Source organism: Neovison vison, chromosome 6, assembly GCF_020171115.1.
Source record: "Neovison vison isolate M4711 chromosome 6, ASM_NN_V1, whole genome shotgun sequence".
In the NCBI taxonomy this organism is placed as follows: Eukaryota; Metazoa; Chordata; class Mammalia; order Carnivora; family Mustelidae; genus Neogale; species Neogale vison.
In genome coordinates, this window is record NC_058096.1 from 151483867 (window position 1) to 151504024 (window position 20158).

Genomic DNA, 20158 nt, shown 5'->3' on the forward strand with positions numbered 1-20158 from the left:
GTATTTACCCAAAGGATACAAAAATACATGCACCCTAATATTTATGGCAGCATTATCAACAATAGCCAAACTATGGAGGAGCCCAAATGTCCATTAGCTGATGAATGAATAAAGAAGATGTGGCATGCACACACACACACACACACACACACACATACATACACACAGGAATATTACTCGGGCATCAAAAATAATGAAATCTTGCCATTTACAATGACATGAATGGAGCCAGAGTATATTATGCTAAGTGAGATAAGTAAATCAGAGACAAATACTATATGATCTCACTCATATGTGGAATTTAAGAAAACAGAGAAACATATGGGAAGGGGAAAAGAAAAAAAGGAAAGAAGGAATCAAGCAATAGAAGACTCTTAATGATAGAGAACAAACTAAAGGTTGATGGAGGGAGGTGGGTGAAGGGTGTTAGGAGAACACCTGTTATGATGAGCACTGGGGGTTATATGTAAGTGAGGAATCACTGAATTCTACTTCTGAAACCAATATTGCACTGTATGTTAAATACCTAAAATATAAATAAATTTAAAAAAAAGAAATGCATATACTCTCCTACAGTCTAGAAGAGAACTCAGATATTTAAATTAAAAAGAATTATATAAAAATGAATCTGGGAGGCTCAGTTAGTTAAGTGTCTGCCTTTAGCTCAGGTCATGATCCCTGGGTCCTGGGGTGGATCACTGCATTGGGCTCCTTGCTTAAACAGGGAGTCTGCTTTTCCCTCTCTCTCTGCCCCCTCCCCCACTCATGCTCTGTCTCACTCGCTCTCTCTCAAATAAATGAAATCTTTTTTAAAAAAAAAAGGAATGAAGTATGTCTACATAAAGTTATAAGTAAAAACAAAAAAAGTAGTTTCTGTTCTTATGTCCACCACTACTTCCTGTTGGTACATTTTTCTATAGATCCTGTACAGATTGACTTTATCCAAACTTATATATTCATGATAGGGATGACTGGCATTTATCTCACTGATTATGTCTTCAAATTAGTTGTTCTCAAGCATACACATATAGAAATGCATTTTTATTTTATGATAAATATATTTTATTTCTCTTTTATAGTATAGTTATAGTTATAGTATTTTGAAATTACTCATGTAGTCAGATATATTAATTATGTTACAGGCTACAATTACTGTAACAAGGAGACTCCAAATTACAGGGAGTCATATAAGATAGTTTATCTATCACTTTATTCTATACCTGACCAAAGGTGAGCCAATGATCCAGGGTAGGAGGAGGCTTTGCCCCACAAAATCATTTAGACTCCCAAGTTTTTTCTGTTTTATTGTTATGTGAATCCCCAGGGTGTGGTCCTAATCTATATGGTCAAAAGTTGAGTGCACTATCACATCCACATTCTGGCCCATGAAAAGAGGTAAGGAGTACAAACAATTAGTTGAACAAGAAACATGAACTTGAAGCTGTGCATGTCATTTCTCTGACATTGCATTGGCAAAACTTAGTAATATGTCTACACCCAGTGCCAAAGGGAAGGAGGGGACTGCAGCTTCTAACTGGACCAGTTTAGATACTGGGGTTATAGTTAGTGGTCTGTGACTTTCATTTAAGAATAGAGAATGGTGTGTTTCAAAATATTTCTTATAAAAGGGATTGGTTAGGTCTGATAGAGCTGAGAAGCTCGTAGATTGCCTTATTTGACCCTCACAATACTAGTGGGAAATAGGTATTACCGCCTTATTTGACCCTCACAATACTAGTGGGAAATAGGTATTACCATAATTATTCTTACAAAGAAACTGCTCCCAGAGGTATTAAGTGACTAACAGGAGAGGCTGAGCCAGGGTAAAATTCCAGTTCTGATAGTCCATAATACCACAGCTTCTTTTAACATTTCTTAGGTTTTTAAATCCCTTTACTATCTTCGAAATACCAAATCATTTTTTAGTGTCTTTTTAAGTATCCAAATCACTTTGTATATTTGACTCTTAAATAACTGGAAACTTCATCTTATGAACAGACACAATTCTAGTTTTAAAACAATTCTTCCAGGCACATGGCACATGGCTGGCTCCATCGGTTAAGTGCCTGCCTTCATTTCAGGTCATAGAGCCTGCTTCTGAACCCTCTCCTCCCAGTTCCTGCTCTCTCTCTCTCTCTCTCTCTCTCTCTCTCAAATAAATAAATAAATAAAATCTTAGAGTACAATTCTTCATCAATATAGTACTTTCAGATTATAAAACATTTCCGCAAATATTCTTTCACTTCAGACCCTTGGGAAGAAGGTATAGAAGACAATATCATCATCACCTGACAAAGGAGAAAATTTATAGTTAGAGAAATCAAGGAAATCATCATAGCCACACAGTGCTCCTTAGGTAGTTTTATTTAAAATTAGTTTTCCTTAGTTCTTATTCAAGATTATTCAAGAGCCGAAGGCAGAGGCTTTAATCCACCGAGCCACCCAGGTGCCCCGAAGATAGTATTTTTTAAAGATAGAACTGTTTAATATAAAGCTCAATATGTGGACAAGAAGAAGCTGTTGGTGTGAAACCAAAAGGCAAGAATAATAATATGTATTAAGTACCTTCTAAGGCCAGGTGTATACAAGTGTTACTTCATTTGATTCAACAACTATTATGAAAGAGATTCATAATAGTTGGGGCACCTGGGTGGCTCAGTGAAAAAAATGCCTCTGCCTTTCGCTCAGGCCATGATCTCAGGTCCTGGGATTGAGCCCCACATTGGGCTCTCTGCTCAGCAGGGAGCCTGCTTTCCCCCTCTCTCTGCCTGCCTCTCTGCCTGCTTGTGATCTCTCTCTCTGTCAAATAAATAAATAAAATCTTTAAAAAAAAAAAAAGAAAGAGTCAGTGTTGTCTCTTGTTCATGAATGAAGAAAACAGGAATAGGGCTATTCACCACTGTCGAAAATTTAATACAGAGGTGAATGATAAAAAAGTAAGTTAATTGGCTGTATAGCTCCTTATCCTGGGTTGCAAATCCTAACAGTCTATTTTATTCATTTGTATTTATATAAACAAATGTGTATACGTACATGTAAAAGTACTTTGTGATTGTCTTATTTTTACAACAATGAGATCTGATTATATGTTATTTTGTAGATTTAACACTTAGGCTAACAGATACAGATCTGTTTTTAATCTTCTTCAGAGCCTACATTAGCAGATCTATCACGGTTAGTCAGTCAGCCCTATAGTGATGAGTGAGTGGGAGTTTTCAAGTCATGGGTATGGTTTGATACTGCTGCATGTAGTGCTCTCATAAACCTCCTTGTACATATATCTTTAAATACTGACGCCATTATTTTTGTAGGATAAATTCCCCAAATGGGTTTGAAAGGTCAAAACTAACCACCGTGTCACCTGCCTCCCTTGAATTGTGAAAGGTCCTTGAGGAATAAGTTGTCCCAAGTTCTGTGTTGGCCTGTGCTGGGTTGCACTGGTGGTTGCTGCCACCTCTTTGAACCAAGATGTGAGAATACTGCCACCTTGAAACCCATCGCTAAGTGCCAACTGGGAATAGTGCTTCTTGGGTCAAGTATGAGAGCTATATCTAAGGGTGCTGCCATTCCCATAGGCCCCTTTGAGCTGTTCAGCTGTTATGTGGCTACCTGTTAAGACTGAGGTGAGGAGTATTAGGTGCACACACCTTTTCACCTGACCACCACTCTGCCCAGTGGAGCAGTCTGAATGAAAGAGAATTAGAGTAAGCTCATCTCTGAGTCCCACTTGAAAAAAAAGAAGGGGAAGATCTAGATTGTCTCTAAGTCCCTTTCTGCTCTAATATTCCATGAAATATTTATAACAGCTCGGTAAGTAGTTTCAGAATGTCAAAGGACTTGTGCAGACCAGAGTAAATAATCTGGGTCAGTTGGCCCTAGAAAGAATGAAATGAAAGAATAAAAATAGTAGTGTATCAGGTAATGGGTGGAGGCTGTTACCTTTTACAGATTCTGAAAGATGTTTAAATATAAAACCAAGTATTCAGTAAACAGCATGTCATGGTGGACAGAATAGAAACTTATGAATGAACCAGATCTGACTTCTGTAGCTAGTTCTGCTACTTAGATGTGTGACCTTCTTTGTTTTAGAAACCAAATAATATTTACCTTGTGTGAGTGTTATAAAGGTAACATAAAAAACAATTATAATAGGTTTGGGTTTACTGTATTTTAGTAGGTGCTTGTTTAATAAATGCCTAGTACTTCTCTAATTTATAAGAAATAGGAAGGATTTAAGAATATTTAAAAGTTTCAGATTTACAATAGCATCATAGTTCTATTAGGTTAGATTATGTCAAAATTTCTTTTTAAAATTAGCTCCCACATTTTTTAAAAAAGATTTTATTTATTTATTTGACAGAGATCACAGGTAGGCAGAGAGGCAGGCGGAGAGAGAGGAGGAAGCAGGCTTCCTGCTGAGCAGAGAGCCCAAGCAGGGCTCAATCCCAGACCCTGGGATCACGACCTGAGCCAAAGGCAGAGGCTTTTTAACCCACTGAGCCAACCAGGCGCCCCTAACTCCCACATTTTAATCATGATTTAATTTTTTCAGAGTAATATAATAACATTATATTTGGAGGACAGAACTTTTTTAAATCATCTAAAACCCATCCGTACGATTAAAAATTTTAAATTAATTTTTGCATTTGTTTACAGTTGTTTCTATATGCATGTTTATTTGCATAGTTTTAATCATTGAGCAATGTGCTGTTAATGTTCATTTATGTATTATATCACAAATCTTTTTCATGTTGCCTTATAGTTCTTATTACTTTTAGAGTTGGGTTTTTTTTAATTAGTGAAATAGCATTATGAGAAAACAAAAAAGAGCAGATATAAATTCTTTCCCACCTATAATTTCACTTCTGAAAGAAAAGCCACTGTTAATAGTTTTATATACTTTATGCATGTATAAATATATGTAATATATGTACAAATAAATGTGAAAAACAAAATATAATATATACATGTATAAAATATATATGCTTTATTAACATGAATGTAATGAATTAAACCTTACTTTTTTCATTCAATAATATATTGTGGACATCTGAGAAGAATGAGAAAGTCAGAGATCTACCGGATATACCAGATCTATCCCATTTGCGTAGCATATCTTTTTATAGAGGCTTCTTCATTTATTGAACATTTTCTGGATATTTAGATTGATTCTGGGTTAGCAAAATTATAAATAAAATGCAGCAACATTGTATACAAATCTCTTTAAATGTTTCTGTAAATATTTCTACACTAAAAATTGCTAGACGAGAACTTGCTGAGTCAAAGAGTAGGCACATTTTCAATTTTGCCAAATTGCTAAACATCTCCCATCCAAAAAATCCCCCAACATTATGGTACCAATTACAGTCCCATTACTAGTGTAAGGAATGTCTAGACTGCCTTAACATGCCAACTCTAGCCATTACCAGTCTTTTTTCTTTATAAATTGTTTTTTTTATTTTCATTATAAATTTATGTAATACATCCGAGAGAGAAAATACCAAAGGTTACAAAATGTATAAAATGGAAAGTTCAAGTCATTTTCTCCCCTCTTGTTGCCCCATCTCTAACATTTTACTATTTCAAAATCTGGAAATAAGCATCCTTGTACATTTTTGCACAAATTCAACAGAATAATTCCTGTAAGTGAAATGGCTGGGGTAAATGATGTGAGTATTTAAATTTTGTTTATATATAAGGAAAGACTGAAAAATTGTTACATATGGAGGGAAACTATGGAGGCGTAACAACCAAATGTAATGTGAGATCCTACTTTGGGTCCTGAAACAGAAAAAGGACTTCAGTGGGAAAACTCATGAAATTTGAATTAGGTCTTTATTCAGTTAATGGTTTTGCAGCAATGTTAATTTCTTGTTTTGATAATTGTACTATGACTTTGTGTAATGTTAACATTGGGGGAGGCTGGGTGAAGACCATGTGGGAACTCTTTTGAGCTATATATGTAACTTCCTATGAATCTAAAAATACTTCTAAATAAAAGTTAAAAATTCCAGTCAAGCATTGTAAAATTCTCTTCAAAACAGTTATATCTGAGTACTCCTACCAGTACTCTCTTGCCAGTTTTAGAAATCTTTACATATTTGCCAGTATTTAAAAGGAGATATAAAATAACAAGAACATTGTTTTCATTTGCTGTTATCTTTTTTTTTTTTACTTTAATGAGGTTGAGCACATTTTTTTTAAATTTTATTTATTTATTTATTTATTTATATGAGAGAGAGAAAGAGGGAGAGCACGCACGCATGGGGGCTGCAGCAGGAGGGGGAGAAGCAGGGAGCCCGATGCACAGCTGCATCCCAAGACCTCAGGATCATGACCTGAGCCAAAGGTAGACATTTAACTGACTGAGCCACCCAGGCGCCCTGTTGGAGCACTTTTTTTTTTTTTTTTTTAAAGATTTTTTTATTTATTTATTTGAGAGAGAGAGACAGTGAGAGAGAGCATGAGCGAGGAGAAGGTCAGAGAGCGAAGCAGACTCCCCATGGAGCTGGGAGCCTGATGTGGGACTCGATCCCGGGACTCCAGGATCACGCCCTGAGCCGAAGGCAGTCGTCCAACCAACTGAGCCACCCAGGCGTCCCGTGTTGGAGCACTTTTTAATGAATTTATTGGGCATGGTATTTCTTCTGAAAACTGACTATTTATACCCTTGCCTGTTTCTTCCATAGACTGGCTTCTCTCTCTCTCATTTTTTTTAAATTAAATTGTAGGTGTTCTCTTTAATTATCAATTGTTAGTACTTAATATGCTGCAAACATTTTCTCAGTTTCCCTTTTTTATAATTCTTTTGTGCTGTACTTATATAGTAAAAAATTTTTTTCTTCTTTTAGGATTTTAGAGCTTTTGTGACATGCTTTGAAAGACTGCCTTTTCATTAAACAAAATATGTCGTGATTCATTTAATCTTTCTTTAATTCCCGTGGTCACACTTTGATGAAAATCTCCATGAATATTGCTTCCTTTCCCACCACATGTTTGGTTTCCTTCTGACAGCTCCCAGTAGGAGGATACCTGGGACAGTGATAGGAATACATCAGGTTGTTCACTCTCACCAGCAGTGCATGCAAATGCCACAGTCAGTGACAGGTGTTCTCACATAAAAATGTTGTTGCCAGTGTATATCATACTTTGTTGTTTTAATTTGCATTTCTGTGACTTGTAATAAATTGCCTGTGTCTGAGTTCTTAATATTATCTTGCAAATTTATATGAATACTTTATATGCTAGTAATGAAAATATAAATTTTTACCATCATTTCAGTATATACTTTTCCCAGCATATTGCTTGTTTTTCTATTATTTTTTTTCCTGGAAGTATGGAGGTTAAATATTTGTATGTGGTCACATCTTCATTTCTGAGATTTTTTTATTTCTTACTTAGCATAGGCTTCTTCATAGATAATAATGCAGTGGAGTGAGTAAGAAGAAGAATATCTAGAGGTAGACTATTGAGTTGTTGAGGTAACAATCCTGGCTCTGTCACCTACTAGCAGTATGATCTGAAATTAGCTACTTTGTAAGCTCTCAATTTCCCGTTAAGCGGGAAGAATGGAAGTATTGCAAAGACTCTGACTCTGACAACTTGTGTAAAGATTGCTCTAACAAGTTGTGTAAAGCACATAACATAGTGCTTACAACATAGAAAACATTTCACAAATGTTAGCTATTATGGGAATATAGATTTATTTCTATATGAGATATGAGGATAGGGTATAAAAATTTTATGCAACTTGCTAAGATGGAGTTCAGGACATGCTACCCCAAAGATGGCATCTTGGTATATTGAATATTTCAAGCTGAAAGATTTTATGAAATGGCAGGTGCAGGAAGAATTTTCTTTTTCTCGAACAGGTTATAAGAGCTTCATGTAAGATATCATCCTTACAATGGAAGGAAAGGAGGTTTCTTATCTCTAAAGGTAGGGGAAACCTGAGAAGAATCTGAGGGAGTAAGCCTTGCCATTTCCACAGTTTACTACACTTAACTCCTATGCTTTCATATCCTGTCACATTTTCCCATGACCTTCTACTCTTCAAACCTAGCTTAAAAACTCAGGATTAACTGCTTCTTTGGATGTTTATGTCCTTAATGAAGGCTGCCATGTCACATAAAACTTACATTAAATAGGGGCGCCCAGGGGCGCCTGGGTGGCTCAGTGGGTTAAAGCCTCTGCCTTCAGCTCAGGTCATGATCCCGGGATCCTGGGATCGAGCCCCGCATCAGGCTCTCTGCTCAGCAGGGAGCCTGCTTCCTCCTCTCTCTTTCTGCCTGCCTCTCTGCCTATTTGTGATCTCTGTATGTCAAATAAATAAATAAAATCTTTAATAAATAAATAAATAGGGGCGCCTGGGTGGCTCAGTGGGTTGGGCCACTGCCTTTGGCTCAGGTCGTGATCCCGGGGCCCTGGGATCAAGTCCCACATCAGGCTCTCTGCTCGGTGAGTAGCCTGCTTCTCCCCACCCCACCCCACCCTCTGCCTGCCTCTCTGCCTACTCGTGATCTCTGTCTGTCAAATAAATAAATAAAATCTTAAAAAAAAAAAAACTTAAATAAATCTGTATGCTTGTTTTTGTTTGTTCTTTTTTAAAAATTTATTTATTTATTCGAGAGAACCCTCAAGCAATCACCCCACTAAGTGTGGAGCCGAGTTGGGGCTTGATTCCAGGACCCAGAGAGCATGACCTGAACTGAAATCAAGAGTTGGACAATCAACTGACTGAGCCACCCATACGCCCCTAAATCTATATGCTTTTGCTCTTCTTAGTCTGTTTTTTTTGTTACAGGGGCCCCCCTGGAGAAATTAGAAGGGTAGAGGAAAAAGATATTTTTCTTTCCTACACTGCCAGTTATTCCAATACCATTTATTGACTAAAAAGTAATGTTTCCCTTTACTCTTTTTTATCTTCCTTATAATATTTGCCATCTTCACTATGTGACATATGACATTTAATATGTCAGAATGCCTACTTCTCTATCTGTTCATCTATTGGGTCTTAAATTTCAAATTGCTTTAGTTATTGTTTATCTTTTCTTTAACATGTATATTTGTGATCCTTCATTAGTATAATCTTTAAAAATTGTTCTCATAGTTCATATCTGTTTACTTTTTCAGATTGTATTGTGTCTTTGCATATGTGTGTGTGTGTGTGTTTGTGTGTGTGTATATGTATAATGTATGTATGTATTTTCTGTATATTATCATGTTTTGACATTTTCAAAAACCTTTCTGGCTGGGGAAGAACTGCCCCTTACCAGTAACAAAGGATACATCTTTCATATGCAAATCAGCCAGTTCTAAACCCTTATTCCTCAACTAACTTCTTAGGAAACTCTGAAATACCAAGCCAATATTTCCATTGCCCTCAATCATCCCATAATTGAATACAGACAACTGGTGACCATTCCTATAGGCCAGAGTCCTCCAGAATTACTGAAACTACCCTGTCCTGAACTGTTCACCCTACCCAACCTTGCCTTTCCCATGAAAACCCCAATAAAGGCACAATTTAAATAGATTTAACTACATACAAATGAACTTTAGAATTACACAGTTGAAGCACCCAAGAAAAATTGTGTTGAGATAATGATTGGTATTGTAGGAAATCTATGCGTTAATTTAGGGAGAAATTATATATTTATAATGTTAAATACACCCATGTAGAAATACAACTTCTCTCCCTGTTTCTCTGTAGTTTTTTTAATGTAGAATTTTACATATTTCTAATTAAGACTATCTCAGATAGTATTACTAATTAGAAAAGGATCTCTTTGTCATTATGTTTTCTAATTTTTTTGGCTTATATACAGAAATTATGTCTATGTATGAGTATCTTTTTTCTTAACACTTTGCTTTTATTAGTGCCAAGAGTTTAACTTGTAACACTTTGAAAGACAAAATTAATGATCACTGTCTTGATTTATACATTTATGTATGAGGAAATTAGGCTATTATATTTTTTTATGAAAAAATATTTTTCTCCAAAATCATTGTAAAAATTCTTCATAATAAGTAGGAAATTTTCATTAGCCCTGTCGCAGAATAAGTTGCCTACATTTTATGACTAGATGTCTAGATATTTGTGTTAATTAATAAGTTTGCTATTAATATGGAATTCATGTACTGCAACTCACTTGATTCACTAGCTTTATATGTATCCTTCCCCAAAGATAAATATTATAATAGATCCCTCTGCTGGCTTCTAGCCCCAGGCAGAGAGAAATCTCTGAAAAGAATAGTAAGCAGAGGAAACCCTTGGGAAGAGTCACAGTCAGAATTCAAAACTCATTTAGTTTCCTTTTGGATTCTACTCTGTGGGCATCATTCACCTTTCCATAGGCCAGTGTTCCCCAGACTTGAATCATTCAGGTATTTTATCACCATTTTGCCATTTACTATACTGTTAGTTACTATAGTTTTCTTTCATTTGGCTTAACTTTTTCTTAATTTAACTTTTTAATTGAGGTTAAAATTTAAACACTGTGGAAGATACTAAGTGTAGAATTTCGTGAGTTTTTCTTAAATGTATATACACTCATGTAACTACCATCCCTGATCAAAATAGATAATATTTTCTTCACCCGAAATCTAAATTTTAAAATGTAATTGCATTATTTTGTTGTGCATTTGAATTTTTAAAATACATAGAAAAATATATTAATATATATAGAAATTATCCATTTATCACTTTAAATCATCAGTGGAAATCTTAACATAGAAAGTTATTTTTTTTTTAAAGATTTTATTTATTTATTTGACAGAGAGAGATCACAAGTAGACGGAGAGGCAGGCAGAGAGAGAGAGAGGGAAGCAGGCTCCCTGCTGAGCAGAGAGCCCGATGCGGGACTTGATCCCAGGACCCTGAGATCATGACCTGAGCTGAAGGCATGAGTTTAACCCACTGAGCCACCCAGGCACCCCTAGAAAGTTATTTTCATACTAATTTCAATTAACTTGTACTCAGAACATGGAGGGTAACTGGGAAACTGCACCACCACAAGGCAGTGTTGTGAAACAGATTTCCAGGGAAGTGTTTTTTGTTGTTGTTGTTGTTGTTGTTTTTAAGATTCTGCTTTTAAGTCATCTCTATACCCAACTTGGGACTTGAACTCAAAACCTGGAGATCAAGAGTTGCATGCTCCACTGACTGAGCCAGCTGGAGGCTCTTGGGGGAGTAACTTTTAACATGGTACTCTTTAATAACTCAGTAACTAAAGATGCTTAATTAGATTGCAAGGTTTACTTCTTTTATCTTGAATTACAATCTATGGGAATTCTATAGGATAACTATTAGCAGTAAGATACAAAATGGATTAGACAAAATGGATTAATCTTGGATATCCAAAGCTTTTTATGTACCATTTATGAGAGCAAGCAAAGATCCCTTGACTCAGAGTACCTGTTTTCTGGTGTGGATTATTGTATTTGCTCTTTAAATTTTATTTATTTATTTATTTAAAGTTTTAAATGCAGTAATGTCTGCACCCAGTGTGGTGCTTGAACTCATAACCCAAGATCAAGAGTCATATCGTCTTCTAACAGAGCCAGCCAGGCACCCCTGCTCTTTAAATGTTGGGGGGGGTTACTTTGGGATTTATGTATTTGCTTAACCCCTTCTTTGCTTTGACTTTCAGCCCATGGATCTGACTTTAGCCAGATTGATCTCCTCGTCATTCTCATAAGATGGGCAGTGGGAGTGGGAGGAGCCTGAGGGATAGAGGAGAAATGTGTCTTCAATTCTGTGAAGGCTGAGGGAGGTGAGGGAGCTGTAGAAGAAAAATTTGAAGATAGCAGAGATTGGTTTGTAGGGTTGAAGGAAAGAAGCTGTCTTTATAAAAGTTTAAGGTCAAGCAGTAAGTGTTGATGTAGAAGCCACGGCAAGTTATCCAGAAGATCTAGCTCACATAATTTATGAATGTGGCTCCATTAAACAACTCTTTTTCACTGTAGATGAAATAGTTTTATTTTGGAAAAAGATGTCATCTAGGACTTTTGTAGTAGAAAGGAAAATTCAATGCCTGGCTTCAAAGCTTCACAGGGTAGGCAGACTCTTGTTAGAAGCTAATGTACCTTGTGACTTTAAGTTGAAACCAGTGCTCACTAACCAGTCAAAAATCCTTGGGCCCTCAAGAATTATGCTAAATTATCTATTCTGCCTGTGCTCTATATATGGAACAACAAAGCCCGGATGACAGTATCTCTACTTATAGCACATTTTACTGAATATTTTAAGCCCACCGTTGAGACCTACTGCTCAGGGCGGGGGGAGAGATTCCTTTCAAAATATTACTGCTCATTGACAGTGCACATAGTTGCCCATGAGCTACAATGGAGATATACAATGAAAGTAATGTTGATTTCATACCTGCTAATTCAACGTCCACTCTGCAGCCCGTGGATCAAGGGCTGTAATTTCAAATTTCAAGTCTTATTATTTAAGAAATACATTTCGAAAGGCTGTGGTTGCCATAGAGAGTGATTCCTCTGATGGATCTGGGCAAAGTAAATTGAAAACCTTCTGGAAAAGATTCACCATCTAGATGTCCTTAAGTCATGGGAAGAGGTCAAAATATTAACAGGAATTTTGAAGAAATTGATTCCAGCCCTCATGGATGACATTGAGATATTAGGACTTAAGTGGGGGAAGTAACTGCAGATATGGTAGAAATAGCATGAAAACTAGACTTAGAAGTAGAGCCAGAAGATGGAACTGAATTGCAGCAAACTTATGATAAAACTTGATGAAGAGTTGCTTCTTATGGATGAGCAAAGAAAGTGGTTTATTAAGATGGAATCTACTCCTGGTACAGATGCTGTGAAGATTGTCGAAATGGCAACAAAGGATTTCGAATATAACAAAGTTCGTTGATAAAACAGTGACAAGATTTGAAAGGATTGACTCCAATTTTCAAAGTATTATTATGGGTAAAATGCCTTCAAACAGCATCACACACTACAGAGAAATTGTTTGTGAAAGGAAGAGTCAATTGATGTAGCAAACTTCACTGTTGCTTTATTTTAAGAAATTTCCACAGCCACCTCAGCCTTCAGGAATCACTACCCTGATTGGTCAACCGCCATCAACATCGAGGCAATACTCTCCATCAGGAAAAAGACTAGGACTTGTTGAAAACTCAAATGATGGTTAGCATATTTTTTAGCGATGAAATATTTTTTAATTAAGCTTTGTACATTGTTTTTATAGACATAATGCTTTGCACACTTAACAGACTACAGGATAGTCTAAACATAATTTTTATATGCACTGGGAAACCAAAAAATTAATTTGACTGACTTTATTGCATTATTCACTCTGTTGCAGTGGTCTGGAACGGAACCTATAATATCTCGGGGGTAGACCTGTATATCTATTCCAGGAAGTCTTCCTTAGAGACCCTATGTTCTTCTCTTGCTAAAATAACCAGTGACTTTAGGAAAAACTATGTGCTAACATGAATTGTTTGCAACAGACTTGGATCTTAGAGTCTCCAAATAGAGGTCAAATAGTCAAATTTGCTGGTACCATTCAATGAGATAAACAACTGTGACATAAATTCTCCTTTTCATACAGGTTTTATACTCCCTGGACACCCTGTTTCCATTAGCATTTAGTATTCTTAATCTCTTTATAGATATGAGAGAAACCTGTCCTATTTAAAAAAAAAAAACAACTCCTGTTTTTATGTTTTATCCCTGGTGTAGATAGTCAAAGACCATTTTAAAAAATTAAATCCAAGACTTTAGAAATTATCAGTGATGTAGCTAATCATAGAATTTCTTGAAGTGTGCTGTTACTTGTATCTTCAGCAAGGATTGGGAGGTGTTAATAGAAAGTCTTTCATGCCTTCTACTTAAGGTGGTCTAGTGGTCAACTTCTATTTTTAGGGAAAATACTCTCCTCTGTCTCAGCTCACTGCTTGAATACAGACTCCAATGTTTTCTCTGCTAAGCCTCTCAAAGCAGAGAAATCCACAGTACTTTAGTGAGAACTTACACATGGCTAAAGGTAGTGCAGGGGACAGCAAGATATTTATAAGTCATATTGCCAGCACTGATCTCTGATATTGTCCAAATCTCACAGTAATACTGAGCTCTACTAAGAATGACTAGACTGGAGCATATGGTAATTGAGTGACATATATGTAAGAAGCACTAGATTTGTATTCTCTCTGTTAAAATCTTGTTTAAAATAGGGCTAGAAAATGATTATTTTAATTTTCCCCCTTTTCAAAGAAGAGTGAAAACAATCATATGTAGGCCCAAAGACTTAACTTTATTATTTGTACTCTCCGGATATTCAGATTAAGTAATAACCATCATTTACAATGCTGCATAAAACTAGTTATCATCCTTATTACAAGCAGGTTTTCCCAACAGCTTTTCCAAAGAGAAATGAGAATATTGGCTTTTCCTTCTATATGATAACTTTTGACAAGGAGTTTGTATATATTATTCAAGGCACAGATTCACGTTTGGAAATTATGTCAAAATAGGCAGCTTTTTAGTGATCATTGACTGACAATTACTCTCAATGGAAGGTTACAAAACATATTTATGTCTTCTTTGAGCATAAAATGCTAAATCAAAATTTTATGCCCTCAGATTTAACACAGCCAACAAAGTTCTTCTTTTTAAAAATAAAATGATTTTCATTTAGATGAATAGTGACTTAAGGAAATGGGCAACATCAAGTCACTTTATGAAGATTATATAAATCTGATGTAAACACAATTCTTATAGATTATATGTCTTTGGTGACTAAAGGCAATTCTATTTGCCATTCCAGTCAGCAGTCCTAATTATCATTAAATAAATATATTTTTTTCAATAAATGGCATTTTCTTTCTCTACATATGCCTCTTGTAGATGCCTCTACATCTAGCAAGAAAAGAATTAATATTTGCTTTGGTTTCTGTAAAATCAATGACAGTATATAGCATTGTATTTGTACCGATGTGTTGTGGGCTAGACTAAGGCCTAGAAAAGTCTAGTTGGGGTAGAAGTCACCTGAAGAACTTATTTAAATATGGATTTCTGAGCCCCACTCCCTGAGTTTCTGATTCAGTAGGCCTACGATGGGCATGAGAGTTTGCATGTCTAACAAACTCTCAGGTGTTGCTAATTCTGCACACAGCAGCACTACTCTGAATAACATGAGGCTCAACAACATAGGAGAATCAGCTGCAACACAGGAAGAGAAGTAGAAGGGATGACATAGATAAAGATTATAGTATCTACTTGTGGGTTGAATAGTAGTCCCCAGAAAATACATTCTCCAGGAACTTCAAAATATGACCTTATTTAGAATTAAGGATCTTTGCAGATGTAATTAAGGTAAGGATTTAGTATGAGGTCATCCTGGATTAGTTGGGCCTTCATCCAATGACAAGCAACATTAAGAGTCTGTCCGTAAGAGGCAGACTTCTGTCCTACAGAACTATAAATAAGTAAGTTTCTGATGCTTTACAAGTTTATGTCACTTTGTTAGGGAAATCTTGGGAAACTAATGGACTCCTATAAGTCCAACCATACCAAAGTGCCAAGTTATGTTATATACTCTAAGGAAAAAGGATAGAACTCTGACACTAGCCCAGTGGACTAGTGTAACAGGTTGAACAATGACTGAACATTGACTAACTGTTGGGCACTGTTAGATACCTTTTGGGATGTTATTTAATTTCACCTTATCCCCAAGTGCTTTGAGGTAGTTATTTTTTTTAGCAGTATTTATAAAAGAAGATCCTGAAACCCAGAGTGGTCATTTAGTCAGAAAATACTTACTGTCTGCTTTATACCAGACTCTTGCTAGATATTCCAGTGGTCAGTGATTTACCAGAAGTGATACAGCTAGTAAGTAGCAGGGATTAAATTCAGATCATGATCCTGTCATTCCAAATTCCATGCTCTTCTCCATCATAGCATATTTTATCAAGGCTTGGAGCTGGAAAGTACAGGGCATTTGGCAATACTGACTAGTTCATTTTTGGCTGCTGTGGAATATTTAAGAAAGTAGAAAGGAATTTATTATCTCTAACAAAAATCTTCCTGATTTATGGTAGGTATTTAACAGTATTTCCCCCTATTAATACCTATAAAGTAGTTTGTACTTTGTTACTTTAATCTTATTTCTCCTTGTAGCAGCTCTTTCACTTTATACTCAAATACGCACATAATTTAGGCTGATCGTGAATAACAAGATAGAAATAATAGCTCTACATTGTCTTTGGAGATGTGGAGCAATGAGTTAGACAATAATATTTCCATATACTTTTTTGCCTTATATAGAAGGCAAGGCTGGAAAATATTTGAATTTACCTTGTGGTTGCAGATCACACACACACACACACACACACACACACAAAACCCTACACACAAAAAACCCATGATTTAGCATCATAATATGAATTCCCTGAGTGTTTCATACAAACTTCTTTTGAATGGTTATTAAGGTATTTAAGCTGTTTAATAATGCTTTGAGAGTTATTAAATTCAACCTTCATCTCATTATAGTTAATGCTTTTGAGCATATAATGTGAATGGCACTCTACTAGCTGCTGAACATTTGATATGTAAAAAAAAAATATTGTTCCCACCCTTGCACTGTGGATGCTTGATTCAGGATCAGTAAAATTAAGATCAGTGTAACTGTGAAAGATTTAGACAAAATTGGCTAAGAAACTGCTCACTTTAGCAGGTTAAAGCAAAAAGACAAATAAAAGAAGCTAACAAACATTGAGGTGACAGTTGCATTGAGGTTCTGTCTTAGGAGATGAGGGCAAATTGTATGAATTTGTTAAATGCTTAACAACCACGATGGTACTGAATGGACAGTAACACTGGCACTACTTTTTTTTCCTAGTGATATATTTTTTTATTGTATCTTTCTCTGGACATTTATTCATTCATTTATTCCACAACACTCTACATGCACCTATAGCATGCAAGGTTTGGCAGGGAGACAAATGTATTACCCAGTGAGAAGATAAGTCACATATACCAATAACTAAAATGTGAGACAATAATTCTGATCTAAATGACATAGATCATAACTCTTATCATGGGTAGGTTCATAGGAGAATATAATTATTCTACATCTATGAATTGATTACAGATTTATTCAGCCATCTTTTGAGTTTTTAGTTCTTATTTTATTGCATTTTAGCCAGTGACTGTGGTCTGTAAAATAGATTACTTTAATACTTTGAGGCTTCCTTTGTGACCTAGTAGGTGGTCAAATTCGTGAATGTTTCAGGCTTGAAAGCTATGTATTCCTTAATTATTTAGTGCTAGGGTTGATATGTGTTTATTAGACTAAATTTATTATTTGTGGTGTTGAACGCTCCTGTTTCTTTGCTAATTTTTTTTACTTTATCACCTTTGTATGAGAAGTAAATTAAAATATCTCATTTTAACTATAGGTTATTAGTTTCTACTTGTAATTCTTTTCTGTTTTATATATTTTAAGGCTGAGATTCTAGGTATATACAGGTCAGGACTGCTTTATTTTCTGGGTAGGCCATTTCTTTTAGCATTAGATAATAACCCTTTTTTTTTTAATCTCTGATTATGCTTTTTTCTAACAGTAATACTGCTACATTGGGTTCCTTTTGTTAATCATTGGTACATCCTATTCTATCTCCTTACTTTCCATTTTTCCATGTCACCAAAGTCTTAAAAAATTATACCTTCATTGAGATGTAATTTATTCACTCATTTCAAGTTTGCAGTTTAGTGGTTTTTAGTATAATCACAGTTTTGCAATCAATACCACTATGTAAATTTAGAACATTTCTTCATCATCCCAAAGGAAACCTCATACCCATTAGCAGTCACTGCCCATTTCCCATCTTCCACTAATCCCTGACAACTACTAATATATCTCTGTCTCTATGGATTTGCCTTTTTATGGACATTTTGGATAAGTGGTGTCATACCATGTGGTCTTTATGTCTGACTTTTTCACTTTCCACTTACCATAATGGCTTCAAGATTGATTTTAGTATTAATATCACTTTGTTGTTTTTAAAGGTTAAATAATATTCCATTGTATGGATAGACTATTATCTATCCATTAGGTTGGACATTGTGTTGTTTCTACTTTGCAGCTATTATGAATAATGCTGCTATGAACATTTATATGCAATTTATTATATGGATATAATGTTTTTATTTCTCTTGGGTATATACCTAGGAGTAAAATTGCTGAATCATAAGGTTATTTTCTGTTTAACATCTTGAAGAACTGTCAAACTGTATTCCAAAGTGGCTCCATTTCACGTTCCCACCATTAATGTATGGAGGTGCCAATTTCTCCACATCTTGTCTTTGCCTAGATATTAAAATCCCAAACCCCTTTGGCGCTAACCTGGTATACATTTTTTGTAGGCTTTTACCATGTCACTTCCTATCTGTATACATTTGCACTCCTCATGTTTCTGGTATATGTATAGTTCTTTTTCCTCCTTTAAAGGTCATGTATGGGGTGCCTGGGTGGCTCAGTGGGTTGAGCCGCTGCCATCAGCTCGGGTCATGATCTCAGGGTCCTGGGATGGAGTCCAGCATCAGGCTCTCTGCTCAGTGGGGAGCCTGCTTCCTTCTCTCTCTCTCTCTGCCTGCCTCTCTGTCTACTTGTGATCTCTCTCTGTCAAATAAATAAATAAAATCTTAAAAAAAAAAAGGTCATGTATGTTTTAAAGCTTAAAGATTGTTTTACCTGGTGTTATTATATGTTTGTGAAGTGAGAAGGGGGAGTGGCCGTGGGAGAGGGGGACTCATGTTGGATTAGTCTACTATTCCTGAAAGTTGAGCAGATCAGTGTAATTGTAGTGACTATGAAGTGGTTGACTTGGGGTTCCAAGTCAACTGTTTGAAAGCAGTGGGCCAGAGTTTTTCTTCTGTACTAAATTACTTGGTCCTTGTAGAACCCATTATCTTACTGAACTCATCTAGTCCCATTTGAACTAACTTGTCTTTTTGTTATTTTGTAGCTGCAAGTTTCCAAAAACACAACAGAAAAGAAGAAGCCCAATTTTAGAAGGAAAAGGTATGTTTTTTTTACAAAAAGTATTATGATAAAATTGAAATGTATATATACATTGGATTAACTATTATGACATTTCCCCCTGATTCTTGATTCTTTTTCTCTAGGGAAACACCAAAATTTTCTGGAAGAATTAGAGATGATGAGAATTAAGAAATTAATTATTTCTGGGGTGCCTGGGTGGCTCAGTGGGTTAAACCGCTGCCTTCGGCTCAGGTCATGATCTCAGGGTCCTGGGATCGAGCCCCGCATCGGGCTCTCTGCTCAGCGGGGAGCCTGCTTCCTCCTCTCTCTCTGCCTGCCTCTCTGCCTGCTTGTGATCTCCGTCTGTCAAATAAATAAATAAAATCTTAAAAAAAAGAAATTAATTATTTCTTAATAATTAAGATAAATTATTAAGAAATAAGTTAAGTTATTTCTTAGTAATTAAAATAAATCATTAAGAAATAAGAATTAAAGGTGATAAGTAGTAGTTTTAGAGTATGGAGAAAGTTTTATGTTTATACAAATATGTTGAAGCAGAACTAGTGAAGATTAAAATCATGTGAGCAAGCAGATGAGAAGCAGGTGTTTGGTTTAAAAATAGTGCAAACCAGAAACGGGCCTTTATAATGAACTGATAAGCCACTGATGACAAGTTTTAGTGTTTATCATTGAGCCAACCACACAGTTTATTTACATATTTTTTTGAAGAATGGTAATCAGTGCTGTATTAAAAGGAGTCCTGCTCAACGACAAAGTCTGACTCCGATATGATAGTCCTTCTCTTATTCTTTGTCCTTCTTCAGAGGGTGAATAAATTTTTAAAAAGGCCTTCCTGTCTTATCTTAGTTATACTTCACAATAACCCCATCAAATACGAAGTATATCATAATCATCTCTATTTAAAAGATGAAAAACTTATGACTTAGAAAAACTATGTGGCTTTCTCAAGATCTTATGGTTAGAGAAAATGCATTTGAACAAATGTTTTCTGACTTTAAGTCAGCAATGCAGTGTCATGGGAAAAGCATGGATTTTGCAGTGTGACAGAATTTAGCTGTGTCATGCTCAACCATTTCCTACATTGTCAAATTTCTCAATTTCTCAGAGTTTCAGTTT

General features: G+C 35.7%; 1 protein-coding gene across 1 annotated transcript in view; it reads left to right on the top strand.

Moving 5' to 3' along the window:
- Nucleotides 1-20158, top strand: part of ZCWPW2 (zinc finger CW-type and PWWP domain containing 2) — an 89116-nt gene that overhangs the window by 57594 nt on the left and 11364 nt on the right. Inside the window, exon 5 of the mRNA XM_044252604.1 lies at nt 19005-19060. Coding sequence (XP_044108539.1) covers nt 19005-19060 — 56 coding nt within the window. The remainder of the gene's footprint in view (nt 1-19004; nt 19061-20158) is intronic.